Genomic DNA, 19,885 nt, shown 5'->3' with positions numbered 1-19,885 from the left:
TTCTGTTCCCTACACGTTAGTTTCCGCTAATGTCTTATCTTATTTGGGTTAGTACGAAATAAGAGAGTAATAAACTGCTAACGTTCGCTGCTCACCCGTGAGTAGCCTATATGTGCAAAAAGTGTGTAAAAGTGAGTATGCATACGTATAAGTGGGTATGAGTATACGTGTGTAGAAGTGAATATATGTAAGTATAAGTGGGTATATGTGAGTATGAGTGAGTATAAGTGATATTTGAGTTTATTCGAGTTTATGTGAGTATAAGTGAGTATATTTGAGTATATGTGAGTATAAGTGAGTATAAGCGAGTATAAATGAGTTTATGTGAGTATAAGTGAGTATATTTGAGTATAAATGAGTATAAGTGAGTCTGTTAGCAGGGCTCCCCGTGCAGAACCCAATGCAGCTCTGTCGCGGACCAAACCTGAAATAATAACCGGACAACAACGTGAACGTGAACTCTGCCCACGGCGGGTAACGTGAACTCTGCCCAGTGTCTCCTACGCGGTTTCGGTACCAGTACCGCCTCGCCTCCACTCGCACGAGCTACTATTATTCAGCTCTTTTTCTTTCTCGGGTCCAGGCGGGTATCTCACCGAGTCAAAGGGAATAAACACTGGTGCATGTGGCGATATTGGGTCTCGGTTGCAGTGCACGCTGCATTCGCCATTAGGAGACACAGTGTCCTCCGTGCAGGTCCAGTATATATGAAGAGTGATCGGTCCAGTACTTTACACACCAGGTCTTGGGTCACGTTTTCTCTTTCAGCTGTGGACTCTCCTGATCTCTGCATTTTCCAAGACGTGTTACGATCCTGACATCTCGGATATTTTATTTATGTATTAGATAACGTTAAAGTTATTTTTGATACATTTCCGCCTTTTGCGACGGGTGAAGATCGCGGGCAGCTCGCGCCTCCGGTCACCACGACACACCGACGCGCACGAGACTCCGACACTCTCACGATGCCATCTGGATGTAAGTCGTACAGACGCTAGAAACACAAGACCAATGAGCGACGCACAGACACCGGTCAGTGACAGGTAGGTCACTTCTCCACGGTGCAAAAGTGAATGAGACGAATGAAAAGTGAATGTTTTAGTCTCCGTCTAAACCCGCCCGAGACGTGAAACACAGACCTGCCGAGTTTAGTTACGTTACATCCACCCGGTTCTGTTCCTGCAAACCTCTGTTGTGTGGGTTCAGGGACTATGTTGGGTTTTGTACTAGCTGGCAGTGATTTATAGACACTGGACTGTCTCTTCTCTCTGGTGCAGGTCTGTGCTGAACTGCACACTCAGGTATCTGTTTTCAAGTTTAACCCCGATACCTGCTTCTCTCATTAAATGTATTCATATTCAGAATGGCTGTTTTTGCATGATCAAAGCTCAGGATTAACATGATGGTTCACTTGCTGACGTGTATAATAAGAGTAGTCTTCCACAGTGTGCATATTTTAAAACAAGAACTTCTTTTCATCTGTTTAGCCTATAACAGAAACCTAGACTAGTTTCTGAAAGTTCAGGGGAACCGTCTGGAGTCAGAGGAGCATCCACAGACCCTCAGTCCTAATCCTGGAGACCCCTGGGTTCTCCTCATTACCCAGACTGGCCGATAATGGAGTGTGTGGGGCAAGAACTGGTGCAAAATGCAAAGCAAGAGATATTTCACGACTGGAGTTGGTGTAATATGATGAATGTCAATGCAGTGCCACGCTTATAAATGTAATTCCTGTGGTTTTTTTCTGCAGAGCAGGCAGTCATGTATTTGCCCCGAATTAAACTGATATAAAATAGGAAAACGCGTATGCAATCAGGTCAAGCTCAGGCTTTATGACACATGGGACGTGCCTGAGTGGTCTATTGACTGCAGTTGTCATCTGCTTGGTCATAATTAGGTGTGTGTGATGTATGTTAAAAATAGCCAGTGTTAAAACTGTATTAAATGCTGTTTTTATATCTTGGTCATTCGGTGCTCATTAAAGCACTTGGACTGAGTTGTAATCACAACCCCTGCTTAAAATAAATAAAGGTCTAATTTCTAATGCCCGGCTAGTCCAACACTAGAAATATTAGAAACACTAAAATATAAAACCTGTTAGAACACATGTCACTTGGCAGGGAAGTACCATTGGACAAGACCCTTACAGTATTTCACTTCTGGCTAATGGATCATTGGTGCACAAGGTCATTTGAAATTAGAAACAAAATGTGGACAGAAATGGGCACGGTGTCCATTTTGTTTGCTTGTGTGATCGTTGTAACATTTCCCACGCATCACATGCTGGATACAAGGTGATCCATCTTGGATTTGCATATACAGTTGTTATTTGGGGGCCAGATTTTCAGAGGTTAATCTAGACTGAAAATGATTAGAAAATCAAATTTTTTGTTCCGGTTTAATCGTCATTATGTCAAGTACTCGGCTACTGGACAAATAATAGTTCCTTCTGAATGATGGACTTCTCCAACAAACCACTACTAAATGAACCACCACTAAATGAACCACCACTAAATGAACCACCACTAAAGGAACCACCACTAAATGAACCACCACTAAATGAACCACCACTAAATGAACCACCACTAAATGAACCACCACTAAATGAACCACCACTAAATGAACCACCACTAAATGAACCACCACTAAAGGAACCACCACTAAAGGAACCACCACTAAAGGAAGGTCCCCATCCTCACCCCATGAACGGTTGCTTGCAGGATATTTGGGTTCATAGTTGTTCTAAAGTCTTCTGCTTTAAATTCTCCCAGTGAAGTTTAACCTGCTCTGTGGTCGTTAACTGGCCCGCACAGTCACTGATTGAAGCAAAACAATTATCTCCTTAGAGGTAGAGAAAGAGGCTGAGAAAGTGTTAGTAAACATACCCATTAATGTACCCCCCCCCCCTCCACCTTGCCATGTCGTATCAACATACTTTGGTATTGTGTTGATTTAGACTTTTAGCTCTGAGTTTTTTGCAAAACCCAAATGTAGGATCAAGGTTTGACTATATATACGAAATAAAAATATTTGGTATCAGAAATAAGACAGATCTGTTTTGATTAGGAAGACTTTCTGATTTGATCTGATCCGATTACTTTGAGCCTGTGGAGTTATGATCCTGTTTATTTTTGTTTATTTATTTATTTTTTAAGATCTTTATGGCTTCACTAGGCTTAAGTAATAAGCCTTTAAGATAAAAAAAAAAACCCTCTTTCATGGGTGTGGTGATGCATTTGTAAAAACGGTTCATGGTGAGATAGCCGCTAGGTGGATGAGGAGATGGTGGCATTAAAGGACTCTGTCAGGACTGTAGCCGTGCTGGGCTGTGGCCGTGCTGGACTGTGGCCGTGCTGGACTGTGGCCGTGCTGGGCTGTGGCCGTTATTCCTCTCTACATTTTGTTGGGCAGTGGTTGCCACTTCCAGAGGTGATACGATTGGAGCATACTGGTTGGAGCCTACAATACAGTATCATCACTCAGACACGGAATGAAAACCTGGCGTTCATCACAAGACATTTACATTGACAATATCAACACCCAGAACTTTCATTCTAGTTACCTTATACTTAGTCTGATTATGTGATTTGTGTGTGACTTGTGTGTTCGTCTGTCTAATTTGTTTTTGTGTAATTTGTGTGTTAACGGGCCGCCCAATGGAGGATGGCGTTCCCTTTTGAGTCTTGGTCCTCCCAAGGTTTCTTCCTATTCCCCACCATCATAGGGAGTTTTTCCTCGCCACTGTCACCTTTGGCTTGCTCATTAGGGTTCTGGACCCATAGTATTGTTAACCTTGTAAATCCTGTAAAGCACTTTGTGACAACATGTGTTGTGAAAAGCACTATACAAATTGATTTGATTTGATGCAACAAATCTGTACATCCACTTTAAAAGCGTCTGAGGGAACACGGCGAGAGTTGGTGGGTCAGCTCGGTACAACCGTTTAAACCATTTAAATAAAACATTAAGAAATTAAATGAAGGAAATACTATAAATGAAGCAGATAATGGAAAGAGGAGATGGAGTTGGTCCCGTTCGGCAGAGCTCAGGATACGGTGTTCAAAACTGGGGATCATGGAGGATTTAAGACATGATGCACTATATAGATGTATAGTATGATCTCTAAAGTCATACTCAAATGTTTTGAGTATTAAGGACTGCAGCACAAATAAAGCATGCCATATTTTAATAATCATTCTGAGAAGTATCTTTACAATATTGTGCTTTCAACTGTGGAATTGGATAAGTCGATAGACTGGAGCAAATCTGTATATTTTCACAAGTACATTTTCTCAACATCTCAAAACTGGGATGAAAGATTGCAAATTCAGATTGTCGTCGTGTTAAATTTCATGAGGTAATCTTTGGGATTACTGCGTCAGGCCTGTATTGAGGACCGCAGTGGACCAGGACTTGGGTGGGTGTGGAACTATGGTCACACTCTTGTCCAGGAATGACTTTCTTCAGGCAGTGTGATCTGTCCTTTTTAGATATGATGTGAACCAAGAACACACATGTTCACGTGAGACAGTTGAAGGTTAAAGGTCATGGCGTACATGGTTTGAGTAACTGTGCCTAGTCTTGAGTTTGGACATTTTAATTCTGATTCAGAGATTGCTTCCTCCTCAGTGGGATTGATGATTATCGCTTGTTTCAAGTGGGACTTGGCTTGTTTCTTGATGATCAGGAATGACCTGCAGAGGTTAAAGAGACTTTGCCTTAAGGTCAAAGGTGAAAGGGTTTGGTGTGTAATGAGCAAGATGTTACAGAGTAGAAAGGCAAACGTTGATTGGCTCACTTTACATGTTAGCATATACCCTTGAGATCAGACTACCCACACTCGACAATGGAATTTAATTACATTCAACACGAGTGTGTGTATAAGTGGGTATAAATGAGTATATGAGCGTATGTGAATATATTTTGAATTATGAAGTTGATGTATGTCCCAGTAGAGGTACTGACCACAGCAAAAATCACAATGACTGTGTCCCTGCCACTGAACAGCTGTTTAAAATGTGTTCCTCACCATATTTCACAGCATACAATCCATTGCTAGTAATTTATGAGAGAGAATCTTTGCAGCACCCAGAATGCAAAGGGAGACAACATATGGCAGTGTATATTTTACATGGGTAAATAAAGTCTGATCCCTCTCGGGTCTGAAACTGAAGCACTTTCCTTAAACGTGTGAGCCTAGTTATGGCTGTGGCCAGATTTAAGGGAGCGTGTTGGCACCTAGCCAGATATCGAGTCAAGTTTTTGACCCTTTTATCTCCATTTCCATCAGTGCTGATTTAAGGAAGCCCCAAACCACCAGGAACTGCAGGCTGACTCCTGCTCGTTAGGAGGCTGGAGGCTGGAGATGACCAGGAACAGGAGGTGTTCCACTACCTGTCATTTTCTCTATTTCTGCAAAAGAACCATTATGTTGTAGATCAACACTGAGATTCTGGCATGTTCATTATCCACAGCCAGTGTGTTATTCAGGCCACTCGGGCATAATTGCCTGAGGTAAACAGGCGGCCTTGTTGCTGAAGGAGCTTCTGGGCTTGCCAAGAGAAACCTGACATCTAGGCAAACAGTTATGGAGAGGGAGGAAGTGGATTTGAGGTTGTAGAGAAAAGAGGACAGACGTAGGAAGAGTGTGAACGTTTTCTTCCAAAGGCACAAAAGCAGGAGATGATGGACTACTGCTCCGTCTGGTCATGGAGCTGGGTGAGGAGATGGACCCGCATCTGATGGGTTTGGAGGGGAGGAACCCGGTTTCCTGGTGTTTTGGGGGGGGGGGGGGGCACTATGGTCATATGCGGAGGGGCAGTCATGGCGTGGTGGTTAGGGAACTGGTCTTGTGACCGGAGGGTCCTGGGTTCGATTCCCATGACTGAGGTGCCCCTGAGCAAGGCCCTTAACCCTCAATTGCTCACTTGTATAAAAATGAGATAACTATGTAAGTCGCTCTGGATAAGGGCGTCTGCCAAATGCCATAAATGTAAATGTGTATGGGACATTTTGAAACTTCAGTCTCCAGTGTGAGGGGTATAAAAGTAACTGACTTTTATTCAAAGAAATGGTGTATCTCCTTAATGGTCTCCATTCCTGTCAGTAAACGAAACGAGCTCGTGTCATTTTGCTCAGATGTGATATGGGGGTGTGTGTGTTTTCTTTGTCTTTCCAAACACTCAGTGGAGAGGAAATAAGGAGGTGGGGTGGGCTGGTGCTTTGCCATTCATACCCCTGCCCCCTCTCCACTTACCCCCTCTCCACTTAAGCCTGTCTTCTGCCGCAGTAGTACATTCATCTCCAGTTCCCTCCCCCTCTGGTTTTCGCTGTAGGCGAGAGGCACACCTACGTGTTCTGTGTGGAAAAAGTGCCCTGAAAGCCTCTCCACACACCTAGTAACCAGGAGTTGACTGAGGTAAATATGAGCACGTAGGTCTGGGAGCAGGTGACTCACATCTTGTCAAAGTGCTTTTTGTGAAGGAGGGTGTGGCGCTCAGACCGCACGAGCTCCTCCCGTCTGACACGCCCAGGCTGGTCCTCGCGGCCAACGCCGAGCTGTTCTTTTCACTGTGGGGGGGGGGCGCTAAGGCGTTTAAGTATCGGCCAAATTGCCACTTTAACGAACTGGGGTCAGTGACACTGTGAATATTGAGTTTATTGATTTATTGAGTCGTAGCATTTGAGATGATGCCAATTTTCGTTTTCCGCAGTATCTCATCCGTTATGTTTCCTGCATGCTCGGCCCTTTGATGGTGAGTTGACGTGCACAGGGTGCAGTACAAACGTGGCCACTCGCCACTCGAGTAGCAGAAACGTCAGACTCCTATTCAGCGCTATTGAATGTAGAAACACAAGTTGAGTCTTTTCAGTGTACTGTATCAAAGTTGGAAATATTGCTGTTATGACTATTACAAAATTAAAAAACATTTATTCTTACTTTGCAAATAGTGTGTAAAATTCCTTCTTTTCATCATGTCCCACACAGGATTAAATTCCACCTACTTCACATATCTGCTAACTATATTTCCTTATCAATTGTCTGTGACGATCGAAAGATCCTAATCCAGTTATGTAGTCATGATTTACCATTACACCTGCTAATCAAGATACTGACCTTCTGTCTTGCTAATTAGATGTTTAACTAATCAAAGAAAATTTCAAATTCAGTAAATTAATGATCGTATGAAGACAGAAAAGAATGCAGTTGTGGTTTGTGCTATTTAGATGATGGAATTGGGCATTTGTGATAAAACTATAACTTTATTTAATGTGTTCAAAGCAATGTCTTCAAGTGTACAGATTACATTAAAGCTGCAGGAAGCTGGTGGCACAGGTGTAAAACGTAGTGTCACATCTTTACAGTGTAGTAGCAGTAACTGAGGAGAAGTGGGTGTATTCACCAATCAGGAAGTCCTCGAGGGCGGTGGCTGTTAGTTTTATTGCTCAGGCTTGTGGTTTACTGGGGATAAGAGCGTGTTTGTGGAAGGCGGGGCCGGGATATCAGGACCTGGTCTCCATTTATGGACAAGGCTGGTGAACCATGATGGAAACCCAGAAATCAGTTATAGCAACTTTAATGATCTCAAATGAAGGAGAATTAGATTTATTTCTGTTTTATGAAATGAAACATGATCTATAGATTCCAAGTCACTGATATTTGACTTTGTGACTCACTCTCATGCAGCCGTACCCTGTTAAAGAAGCCGTACGTTACGGTTGCTCTCGACTGTCTGCCTGTCATGTGTTTTGACCACTACATCACCAGATCTATGCAGCGCTCTGTAGATACTAACTGATCCTAAACCTGTTGAAATTTTTGAATCAACATAAATCTACAAGTGTATCTGATCTTATTTTCCTCAGAGATTAATAACGCACAGGTAATTTAATTTGAGGCCTAATTAATGTAGCATTTAGATCATATGGAAAAGCCCCAAGATGTTTAATTGAAAATGTGTTTCTTTATAAGGTGTTTGTTTGTAATTTGCTAGCTGCTGGTTAGTATAGTGGTTTCTGTTTGGTATTCAGCACCAGAATTAGTGAGTTTATTTCCAGTTTGGCTTCTGCAGGCTGGTGGCCACTGATGAGTGGAGGTTCTGTAGGAGTTAGGAAGCCCAAATGAGTCTCACACAAGCCCTGTTTCTACGGTGGAAATAATCAAACGTCTCTGCACATGTCTGGTGTGGTTTACATTGACGGGGGCGTGTGTTATGTTGACTGCTTCACACAGCTTAAGACTTTCCGAGTTTTTGTCTCTTGTTAAATGGTGTTGAGCTTCTGCACCAACGGCGTTTAAATGCTCATTTGAATGTAACCACAGCCCTAAACGTCACTGAAAGAGAACATGACTGACTAGGCCTCATACTATCTGTGGCTTCCTGAAGCTTAAAGGCCCCTAAACTTCTTGATGATGAACCTAATGTTGCTCTAGATGGCAAGAAAATCTCAAAGCGTTTGGCAATAACAAATTCATGTAATCATTCCAGTCTTGTTGCAGTACAAAGTTGTAGTACAAAACAGACATAAGGACGTCAGGCTCAGTTGTTATTACTGAACTGGGTCCGGCTCATGCTACTGTATTCATTTTAGACTGCAGCTGTGTAATGTCATCCTGCTAATTAAGATCATCAGACCGTTACACTCCGTCGGCTGTACAGGAGAGTTTAAAACTCCTTTGAATGTGTCAAAGACCTGAAATGGATAATGAAGCGTAAGGGGGTTTAGCTGCATCTCTAGGCCAGGGATGGAGCAGGAACTGGGCTTACTGGAGCAGAACGTGAGGGTCCCCTCGGGCCTCCAGAGGCTCCACCTCCTTCACCTCCACCCGCCGTGCTGCTGGGTTCACTCTTCTGCCTTTATGTGACATAACCTCAGCTGACGTGTGGCCCCTCCGACTACCTTCTCTCTCTTCTTCTCTTTGACTCTCTCCCGCTCAGTCACTGGCCCTGCAAACACTCACGTCGTGCTGCGCAAACGCCCCCCCCACACACACACACACTTCCTCGTGCTGGCTTCACTGGATCATGCCGTTACTCAGTCATCACGGTTTAATGTGTTTTAACAGCTGATGCTGTGAGCAAATGGAGCTCGTGGTGCTGCCAGCTGGTGTTTGCAGCACCATAAACGCTCCTCATGGCTCCTCACGGCTCCTCACGGCTCCTCGTCCCCGCCCTCGACCCAGCACCACTGCTCACGGCCGCCACCCCGTCGAAGACCCGAGTCATTGAGCTGGAACCACAGCAGCTCCAGGGGCAGTGCCACCACGGGGGTAGGGGCAGGAGAACCCGGGGCAGGAGAACCCGGGGCAGGAGAACCCGGGGCAGGAGCACCCGGGGCAGGAGAACCCGCGGCAGGAGAACCCGGGGCAGATGGGCAGTCGGGTTCACCAGTGCAGACAGCAGGGCTGAGTGATGAAGAGGAATGTGTCGGGCTAACTGAAGGTCCTTAGCTAACTTGACTCTGCATCAAACCTTCTGAGGAGGACAGTAGAGAATGCTTCAGAAATGTGGTGGTGTAGGTACTTCAGGTGACATCTCTCTCCTGTGTGTGTGTGCGTGTGTGCGTGTGTGCGTGTGCGTGTTTTTAACCTTACAATGAGCTATACATTGTGTCCATGTGCCATGTTGAAAAGAAGCAGTCATATGGGCTAGAGAATGTGTATCCAAATAATCCATTTGTATCCAAATTTAAGAATTTCAATAGTCTAGTCAAACCCAAATAATCTGACCCTTCCTACCCCACCTACTGCCAGAGGTGTGGAGATCATTTCAAGATGAGAATAATTACTTTCCCTCTAGCAGGAGACAAAGCTGCCTTCTGTATGCACATTTGCGAAAGAATCATTTCAAGCTAAATTTGAATACATTTCATGCTAAAATTGGTTACTGCACAACAAGTGTGTGTGCTGAAACGTAACATGGGCGAGGGAGTGTGTCTTCAAAGAGCTACTTAGACGGCAGAACGGGGCGACGTCTCGCAGCACAAAGACACCGTCCCGCGACCGCACTGACGACAAGCCAGATCCAGCAGAACAAACAGCCCGGTAGCGTAGAGGGACTCGTTTCTACCTCAGCCCAGTGATACCAGAGCAAACTAGAGTCCAGCTTTAATGTACATCAACCGGCCCTCTTATTGGACACGCCATGCCTGGGTGGTAGCTGGCCTTGCCCCATGTGTGTGGATCGTGTTGGACCTCCTCGTGCCTCCTGGCAGTGGTCTGTCTCTGAGCACAGACGTCCTGCAGGAGGGACTCTGGTGATGGACCACTCCACACTAGAAACAGAACCTCTCTGAGCACCGACGTCCTGCAGGAGGGACTCTGGTGAAGGACCACTCCACACTAGAAACAGAACCTCTCTGGGCCCAGCAAGAGGGTAGAATAGCTGATGTAGTGTACCGTCCCACTGAAGGAGTCCCATCTGCACGTCAGGGGTTTGTTTCCCATGATGCAGCAGTTGATTTCCAGCTGTCCATTCAAATAAATGAATTGATAGCCAAATATATTGGTAAAGAACTACATTTCCCAGGTGTCCCCACATTCATCCAAGGAATTTTGTTCCTTTAGTAGTTTAGGTGTGTCGGCACAGCACTACAGATCTACAAACCCAGGTGAATAGGAAGTGGATTTGGCCTTAGATGATAATTTAATCCGCACACCTTTACACTTGGTGGTCAAAAGCACCTCCGATTAGTTTGAAGTGCGATTGCTGTGTGTGTGGTGTGATAAGCAGCTCGGCTCATATACCACAGCCATCTGTTTGCCCTGATTTCTGCTTTTTTTCCGCTATGCAAAAGATGGTTGCTGCCTTGATAATCAAATGTTTGCACAGCGTCCAGCAGCTGATGTTGATGAGAAAATGGCTCGTTAAGCTAATTAGTACAGCGGGGACCCTGGATGTATCTATAGCAAATGCCACCATGGTCCACAGATCAATTCTGGCTAGAATGGCTGATAAGCGTGAAGTTGGGTCAGGAGACCAGCCGTGTGAGTTCACCTCCTCGCTGTTGTGATCACGTTTGTGCTGGTGAACCGGATTGGGTGTGGTTCTGGTTGCTGAATGTGGTTTAGAGAGACTGATATATTTACACTAGCATCGCATCTGGCTAAAATGCATCTTAAACCTGAACTGGTTTGAGCTGATCTGAAATCTGTTTGAAATGCATCTCGAATGTTTCAGCCCAGTATATGGAGACAATCTAGATATAATCCTGATTCAGCCCAGTATATGGAGACAATCTAGATATAATCCTGATGCGCACAATGTGTGAAATGTGTGGGGGGTAATTGGGAGGGTAATTACTTGTTGCTACTTTAAGATGGACACACACGCCATTTTCTCCTCACTGCGGCTGCAGAGATGAGTCAGAACTCTCCTGCTCTCTCTCTCTCTCTCTCTCTCTCTCTCTCTCTCTCTCTCTCTCTCTCTCTCTCTCTCCCCTCTCTTTCTCGCTCTCTCTCTTTCTCTCCCCCTCTTTCTCTTTTTCCCTCTCTCTCCCCCTCTCTCTGTCTTCCTCTCTCTCTTTCTTGCTCCCTCTCTTTCCCACTCTCCCTGTCTCTCCCTCTCTCCCCCTTCTCTCTCTCTTTCACTCCCTCACTTTCCTTCTCTCCCCCTCTCTCTGTCTCCTTCTCTCTCTCTCTTTCCCTCTCTCTCTCTCCCCCTCTCCCCCCTCCCCTCTCTTTCCCTCTCTTTCCCTCTCTCTCTCTCTATGTCTCTCTCCCTCTCTGTCTGTCTCTCTCTCTCTCTCTCTCTCTCTCTCTCTCCCATCCTCTCCTATCCTATAATTATAAATCATGCTGTTAGCTCCCTGTATGATGCGGCTGCTTCTATGAACACAGGCCCGTGCTCCAGTCTACAGTGGAACAGCAGCATTGTGAGACGTTCAGGAGAAACCCTACAAAACACATAAAAAAAAGACATAAAAGGACATAACGAAATAGGACATAACGAAACCTTTTCTCTCTACAGGACTCTGGAGTCACCTTAGCCTAAGAATAAGATGATCGCAATATTCAAATTTCAGTGATGTATTTATGTATGCGTGGGCAGCATAGCAATGCAGTAACTCTGCTCGGACAATCGCACACAACGATCTGTGAAGCACAACTTCCATCACTACATCTACATCACCACATCTACATCTTCATCACTTCATCTCTAAAGCAGCTGAAGTGATCAGGCTCACCCCTCCTCCACTGGCTGTTTCAGCAATGGAGTAATGGCTCTAATGGATCTCCCTCCCTCTCTGTCTCTCTCTCTCTGCCCCCCCTTTGTGGTTTAGCTTCCCTGTAGGCTGTTCCTGTGCTCCCGTATAACCCCCCCCCCCTGTCCTGACCTGTGCAGTACATACATCACAAAGTTCTGTGCACAGCCAGGAAGTCCCACCCACACACTGGGAACACCACCACTGTTCAGCTCACTCATCCATGGAGCATTTTCCACAGAAGGGCTCATTGGGACTGACCCAAGATCAGCTTCACCTGCCCATGATGTGGACTTCATCGGAAAATTATGTCATAGATGTCGGGAACAGACATAAAAATCCCACGTGCTCCCCAGAATTGCCGGGAACGGTGCGATTAGCCTTCACCAGACTGCGTGAGGCTACACGGGTCTGCATAACACTGAGCATAACGGGCACTGTGTGCAGACACAGCCTGCAGTCTGTCCAGTCTACAGCATATGAGCAGTCTGTACCTACTGTGTGATCATAAAGCTGACAGTAATTCAGCTTGCTTGGATACGTGGGTGTAAAAGCTCGGTCTGGTTTAGTGGAACTCTGCACTGATTTGTAGAGTAACTCAGACCTCTACAGACACTGGCGAGGCTTTTGATTGGCTCGGCAGTTGAAGTGAACAGTCGATGGCCAATCATCTGTGCGTGTGTTTCTCGGCCTCAGAGGGCCGACCCGTGTGAGTGAACCTGTAGGACCAGCACCTGAATCCCCGTTACCCGTGTGTGATGTACAGGGTCGGGAAAGGCACGTGAAAGCTGTGATTATTTGCACACGTGAAAGCTGCGACTATTTGCACACGTACAAGCTGCGACTATTTGCACACGTGCAAGCTGCGACTATTTGCACACGTGCAAGCTGCGACTATTTGCACACGTGCAAGCTGCGACTATTTGCACACGTGAAAGCTGCGACTATTTGCACATGTGAAGGCTGCGACTATTCGCACACGTGAAGGCTGTGATTATTGGCACACATGGAAACTGTCATTACTGGCCCACGCCTTGTGCTGGCTTTTCCATTTCGCCTCTGTAGCGGCAGGCTTGGGGCTGGGTGGAGGGGAGGGGTGGGCACGGTGGAGCGTGTTACACGCAGCCGTATAAATGGCCCATTCAGGGCCTCCAGACAGCTCTCAAAGGGATCCTGTGTCACCAGTGTGGGCCTCTGACACAGCCTAGAGGGCTGTTTGTGACGCGGGCCCTCACCCGCCTAGCAGGCTGACTGCAACAGGAACTTCAGGATTTATTTTTTTTGCATTGAATTTTCCAATGAAAGTAAAAGTAAAAAAAAGAAAAACTGCTAGTCCTTTGCGTTCAGCGTTGTGTTCAGCGTTCTGAAGTGTCTCCCAGCACTAGTGCCAATGCCCCTCACTCCACAGGAAGTGCTGCTTCAGGTGGGTGGGCTGCCCCAGAGCGGCTAGGCCGGGGCATCTGTGGGCAGAAGAGCTTCAGCTCTCGATAATGCACGAGTGCTCAGTCCAGTCGGTTAACAGACATTAGCTCATGGGTTTGTTTTTCCAATATGTGCAATCATGCTCAATATTTTATGGCAACAGAGTGTGGTATTTGGTGACTGTCAGCTGGTGGAATGTCTAGACCCTGTAAAATTGCTATTCTGGGTCTGGGCGAGACCGGCGTTATCAAGCGTCATATGAATAGCACAGCCTGCCTCGGTACAGGAGAACAGGGCTTGAATGAGGCGTCTGCTCCTCTGTATTGTCTCTGTCTGTCTGTAATTTGTCTTCGTTATTTTCATTTAAATATAAGCCAGCAGTTAAGCAGGTCCACTGCTCTGAGCTCTTCAGATGTTCAGAGGTTTCTTGGTTCCACAAAGGCCCTGCGGCCCTGAAGAGCAAGAGGCCCAGCGGGGGATCGGCGGCCGTTAACGAGGGTGTGACGTGAGCCCTCGGACGCACTCAGCCAGGCGCACAAAGGACATCTGTCTCACTGTCCTCTTCTAGCGGCCCTGGAGAACAGAGCGCTCTCACACCGGCTCTGCGGAAGTGGGACGGGGCCAGGGCGGGGCTTAGGAAGCGAGGGCGGGGCCTGGCTGTGGGTCGGGATGCCGCGTTTCGATTCTGAAAGGCGGGGCGGGCGTGGTGCTTCCCGCTCCGGCCGAGACTCTGGCGTTGGTGCGCTCGCTTGGTTCGCTGCATGAATGAAAGCACTCAAGCTGACCTCTGACCCCTCTGCTCCTCCCTCCCGCCCACAGAAGCAGCAGCGTCCTCAGCAGAGACCATCCCGCAGAGAAGAGGCCAAAAAGTGATAAACCCACTACTGCCCCTGCACACGAGTTTGACTCCACAGGTAACGGGGTTAACCTTTGCTAAACCCTCCCCTCTCCCTCTCTCTCTCTCTTTCTCTCTCTCTCTCCCCTCACATAACACTGAGCTCTTGTAAGGGTAAACGCTCTCTCTGTGTGAGCCTGCACTGGCCTGGTGAAGATCGCCTCGCGATTCAGCCTCGCGGGCCTGAAACGCCCTGGTGAATCTCTCTCACTCTGCCTTCTGGCACAGAAAACTCATCACAGATGGGAAACTCCTGGTTTCCCCCGTCAGCTCCTGGGAAGGGGAGAAGATTGTCATCTCTGCAGTGTTTATGTAGACCCAGTGTGCCGGTCATATTTTAAGACATGATTTCATATTGTTTATGGATGCATGAAGAAAAGCAAACTGTTTCTATGTAGACTTGGTATAAAAGGCCTGTGTGTGTGTGTGTGTGTGTGTGTGTGTGTGGTGAAAGAGTAATTTCAGAAGTCTTTTCATGTAATTCTGGGTCGTCAATGTTTATTGAAGTTGTTTCCATGGAAGCTTTTCTGGTGCTCTTTGCCTTAGTGGAACAGTATAAGTTAACTGAGAGCAGAAAGGCGACTACAGACGGCTGCTTGCTTAAACAAAGCACTTGTATTTTATTTAGGGGTGCTTGTCAAGTCAAATTTATTTATATAGCGCTTTTCACAACACGTGTTGTCACAAAGCAGCTTTACAATAGTATGGGTCCAGATCCCTAATGAGCAAGCCAAAGGCGACAGTGGAGAGGAAAACTCCCTATGTGTTATGTTGTGCTTGTGTTATGTTCTAGTGTTAAAGTGCGCCCCCTGCAGGCCGTGAGGCATGTTTGCCGTACTCCGTGTCTGCCGCTTCGGGGGGGCTTTCACAAGCATGGCTGGCGCCCCCCTGAGCTGGGGAGGTTTTACTGCACGTAGCGTTTATCCTGAGAGTCCAAGGGAGGCGTCTGAGATGCGTTTATCCTGCAGACCGGGGCTACTCGGAGACTTCAGGCTTTTATCTTCCATCCTTCATGGCTCTACCTTGGCGTTTCGCTCCCTCGACTGCTGTCTCCTCCTCTAGTCCTCTGTCGCATGCTCCTATTTGATCTCTGGTGCTTCCTGAAGAGAGGGGCTGGCTTTGCATTTGTCATGAACGCTAACGAACAAATAAAGGTGGTAATTAAGAGGCGTTTTATCGGGCCATGATGGATGTGTAGCTGGTCTTATCCCACATGTGAGAACTGAAAGGACTAATTGTTGCATCACCTGCCCTGCTGCACTCTTTGTCTGAGGGGCGGAGTCAGGGGCGGAGTCGAGTGCACTGACACTGCAGTGGTTGCATGTTGGCTGGTGGTTCCTCCTAATAACATTCAAACATTCACCATGACGGAAAGAAAAAAAGGGCTGGAACGAAAGGCCTTTCTTTTCCTCCTGGATGTAAAGATGCAAAACAACAAAACACTGAAGTCTGATCTATGCTAGCACACTCCCACTGAGCTCTGATCTATGCTAGCAGACTCCCACTGAGGTCTGATCCATGCTAGCACACTCCTACTGAAGTCTGATCCATGCTAGCACACTCCCACTGAGGTCTGATCCATGCTAGCACACTCCCACTGAGGTCTGATCCATGCTAGCACACTCCCACTGAGGTCTGATCCATGCTAGCACACTCCCACTGAGGTCTGATCCATGCTAGCACACTCCCACTGAGGTCTGATCCATGCTAGCACACTCCCACTGAGGACTGATCCATGCTAGCACACTCCCACTGAGGTCTGATCCATGCTAGCACACTCCCACTGAGGTCTGATCCATGCTAGCACACTCCCACTGAGGACTGATCCATGCTAGCACACTCCCACTGAGGTCTGATCCATGCTAGCACCCTCCCACTGAGGTCTGAGCCATGCTAGCACCCTCCCACTGAGGTCTGATCCATGCTAGCACCCTCCCACTGAGGTCTGATCCATGCTAGCACACTCCCAGGGCTACTGCCCCCCCCCCCCCCCCCCCCCCCCCTTTAGCACTTTTCCACTGCGGGGGAAAAAATGGTTCTTGGCCAGAAAAATTGGTGCCATTCTGGACCCATAATCTTGTTGCCCAGGAACTAAGGAAGCTGTGACGTAGGTGGCCAGCAGGAGGCGCTGGTGCTGTTTACCGTGTGAGGCTGTTTACTCCATTTCCTCCTGTTTACTGCCAAATCCGAGAACCACAGCAGACAGATCATTAGCCTCAAAGACACCAGCCAAACCTGCAGTAGTGTTGTGTGTTCTGCTGTGTGCTTAGTACAATTTATTCTGACCTCTGTTTCCAAATTGGGGAATATCCACTTCCACAAACACAATCAGGCTGTCCGGTGGAAACGCTCCCAGGCTCATGGAGATCACGAGTAACTGCACCAGCAAAACGCTCTGGAGCTTTGTTGATGGAAAAGTGGGACCTCCACCCCTGGTCCTCCACCCTTGGGCCTCCACCCCTGGGCCTCCACCCCTGGTCCTCCACCCCTGGGCCTCCACCCCTGGGCCTCCACCCCTGGTCCTCCACCCAAGGGCCTCCACCCCTGGTCCTCCACCCCTGGGCCTCCACCCCTGGGCCTCCACCCCTGGGCCTCCACCCAAGGGCCTCCACCCAAGGGCCTCCACCCCTGGGCCTCCACCCAAGGGCCTCCACCCCTGGGCCTCCACCCAAGGGCCTCCACCCCTGCGCCTCCACCCCTGGCTGTATCGTTGCCCCATCTGTGTACTTGTGTACAGGAAGAAGTTCCTCTCCATCATGCCAAACTGCAGAGATTCACTTCTCTCTTTATTCTTCCCAGCATGACCAGCAGACACAGACTGGTTCCAGTTAGTCAGACTGGTTCCAGTTAGTCACTACTTTCACTGATCTTAATGAAGCTCGTGGTCTTCTGCCCTAAAGCCAGTCAGATGGAACGGGATGGATGTGATTACGCTCTGAAGGTTCCCAGTGTGTTGGGAGTTCCAGCACACAGTTCTGTAAAGCTGTTACTTAACGTCAGATGTCCGGAGTCCTTCAGAAGAGCACAGAGATCACTCTGCTGACACTTAGATTTTTCTTAGATTTTATAAATGCCTTTTTAATTCTGATCTCCTGGTTAGATGTGCCCCAAACCATCCGAGAACTTTTTAGCCCATCACAGGTTTTTGTATCAGATGGAAGTGCATCTTTGCCATGGTTTTTAGACACACACACTGTATCCTGACGGATTTTAACCGCATGCGTTCACATCAAATGGTCAAATGCATTTTCAGTTGACTAGATTAAAGTTTAGTGTAATACATGCAAATCTACTTATGTCGTCTGTCAGTCGACTTCCTGCGGTGGTCTTCTTGGCCGCTTTGATAATGGCCGTCATCCTAAAGCGAGATCTAGCCTAAAAGCATCTTAAACCACCTCCTGACGGTTTGAACAGTAGGTATTTAAATCCATCTCGGATGCATTTACACCTGCTTTTTAATAAGGAATATCCCAAATGCTGGTCGTGGACCCCTTCATTCTGCTCCATTAGCACCCTGGTTCTGTTCTCTAGTGGACCGACTGCTAACGACACAGTTCAGGTCAGCAGGTTCAACAAGTGTTGGGCTTAAACCAGGGGTGTGTATGGCTGGACCACGCTGGTAACTTCATGATATGATATGTAATATAATACAGGTGTCATGATACGAGACACATGATGTGATTTTCTCCCACCCACGTTCACCCAGACGTCAGCTGTAAAATGCTGAAGTCACAGACACCAGCCGCCCCTCCCTGGTGTCTCTGAGACAAACGCTGTGCTCTTAAAGTCACGTCTTTTAGCCGTCACCTGCTGGACATTTTAGATACTGCACTTAGCATCTATATATCTGTAACCAATTTGAAACTGATATGTGTATTGGATTAGTGTTCAGGTGTTCGTGGATTGGTGTATTGGTGTTCAGGTGTTCCTGGGTTGGTGTTCATGGGTTTGTGGATTGGTGTATTGATATTCATGATATAGTGCTGTATTGATATTTTGTATGCTGTCTAAGTGTGATTAAGTGCAGCTGTACACTGAAGGTTCATCAGCAGAACTGGGATCCTGTGTTAGATGTCGATCTTTAACTTGCTGTTTAAGAGATTAAAATGTAGCCTAGTCATTTTTCATGTTTATTATAAAGTTTATAGTAATTCACGATATAACAATTTCAGACCAGAACACCCTAGTGACGGATGTGATGGTGGCTGTGTCTGACTTTCATCCTTGAGTTTCAGTATCATTTGAATTGCACAGTGTGTGAATCTGAGCCATGTTACTGTCTCCAGTAGAAGCAGGCGTGACCTCGCTATCTCCTGCTACAGACGTAGTTCCTAACTGAGTTTTAATTAACTTAAACTGATGCGTGTTTCATTATCAAATGATCAGGTTTCCTTGTTTGTGGATTCCTTGGGCTTTGTTGGCTACATTTTGTCCTGCAGTGTTTTTAATGTTCAGTAAAGCTTTGGAAGTGTCCGCGTGTGGTACCTCTGTCTGGTCCTGTAGTGTCCCAGTGTAGGCTTGTGATGACGGCTGGACAGACTCACGCTTGTTACACCTGCCAAACCATGTTTGTCATTATTGAAATGCAGGCTTAACCCCGCCCCCTCAGTCTGTCCTCCTCCCTCTATATCTGTCTGTCTCTCTCAGGGCTGGTTCAGAGATGTGTGATTATTCAGAGAGACGCCAACGGCTTCGGGCTGACCGTGAGCGGAGACAACCCGGTGTTCGTGCAGCTGGTCAAAGAGGGTACGTCTCCACCTACACCTTCATCCCCATCCGACGGTCATGGTAGGGAGTGGTGCTGCCCCCCTGTGGTGGGGTGCAGGAGTGGCCTCTGTGTGTGTGTGTGTGTGTGTGTGTGTGTGTGTGTGTGTGTGTGTGTGTGTGTGTGTGTGTGTGTGTGTGTGTGTGTGAACAAGGGCCCGGCCGTAGTTCAGGAGAGGAGCTGATGTTCGGTGAGGTGCACCCCGGCGGGGTGTGTGGGACGGGCTCACTCACACACACTAGAAGAGCTTCAGTAATTGTGATCGACATCACGGCAGCTGGTGCGTTAACGAGCTTCTTCCAGCTCCGTCCAATAGATGGAGCACAGTGCCGCATCGATCTCTGGCCCCGCCCACGTGGAGGCGGCGCTGGGATTGGCCTCCGTCCCACGTTACCATGCAAGCGGTGGTCCAAACGCATCAGTATCACTTGCTGTTCGACACAGCGCTGTTTTTGATGCTCCCCAAAGCTGCACTCCCTGTCTTGCTGGTGTGTGTGTGTGTGTGTGTGTGTGTGTGTGTGTGTGTGTGTGTGTGTGTGTGTGTGTGTGTGTGTGTGTGTGTGTAATCCCACACTAACGCACATGCACGCAATGGTGCT

General features: G+C 47.3%; 1 protein-coding gene across 5 annotated transcripts in view; it reads left to right on the top strand.

Annotated features, from left to right (window-relative positions):
• Positions 1-438: 438 nt before the first annotated feature.
• arhgef12a (Rho guanine nucleotide exchange factor (GEF) 12a) overlaps positions 439-19,885 on the top strand; it is a 36,766-nt gene continuing 17,319 nt past the window's right edge. For 3 of the 5 annotated variants that reach the window (XM_076975836.1, XM_076975835.1, XM_076975833.1), the window contains exons 1-3: positions 441-1,043; positions 14,446-14,540; positions 19,169-19,267. In XM_076975836.1, the coding sequence (XP_076831951.1) occupies positions 1,012-1,043; positions 14,446-14,540; positions 19,169-19,267 (226 nt within the window). In that variant the 5' untranslated portion in view covers positions 441-1,011. Of the gene's footprint in view, positions 1,044-14,445; positions 14,541-19,168; positions 19,268-19,885 lie in introns of all 5 variants that reach the window. The other 2 variants (XM_076975834.1, XM_076975832.1) reach the window with 1 other exon arrangement.

The sequence above is a fragment of the Brachyhypopomus gauderio genome, chromosome 16 (genome assembly GCF_052324685.1).
Source record: "Brachyhypopomus gauderio isolate BG-103 chromosome 16, BGAUD_0.2, whole genome shotgun sequence".
NCBI classification, from domain to species: Eukaryota; Metazoa; Chordata; class Actinopteri; order Gymnotiformes; family Hypopomidae; genus Brachyhypopomus; species Brachyhypopomus gauderio.
Note: the sequence above shows the minus strand (reverse complement) of the source record. Positions and strands in the feature narration are given on the sequence as shown.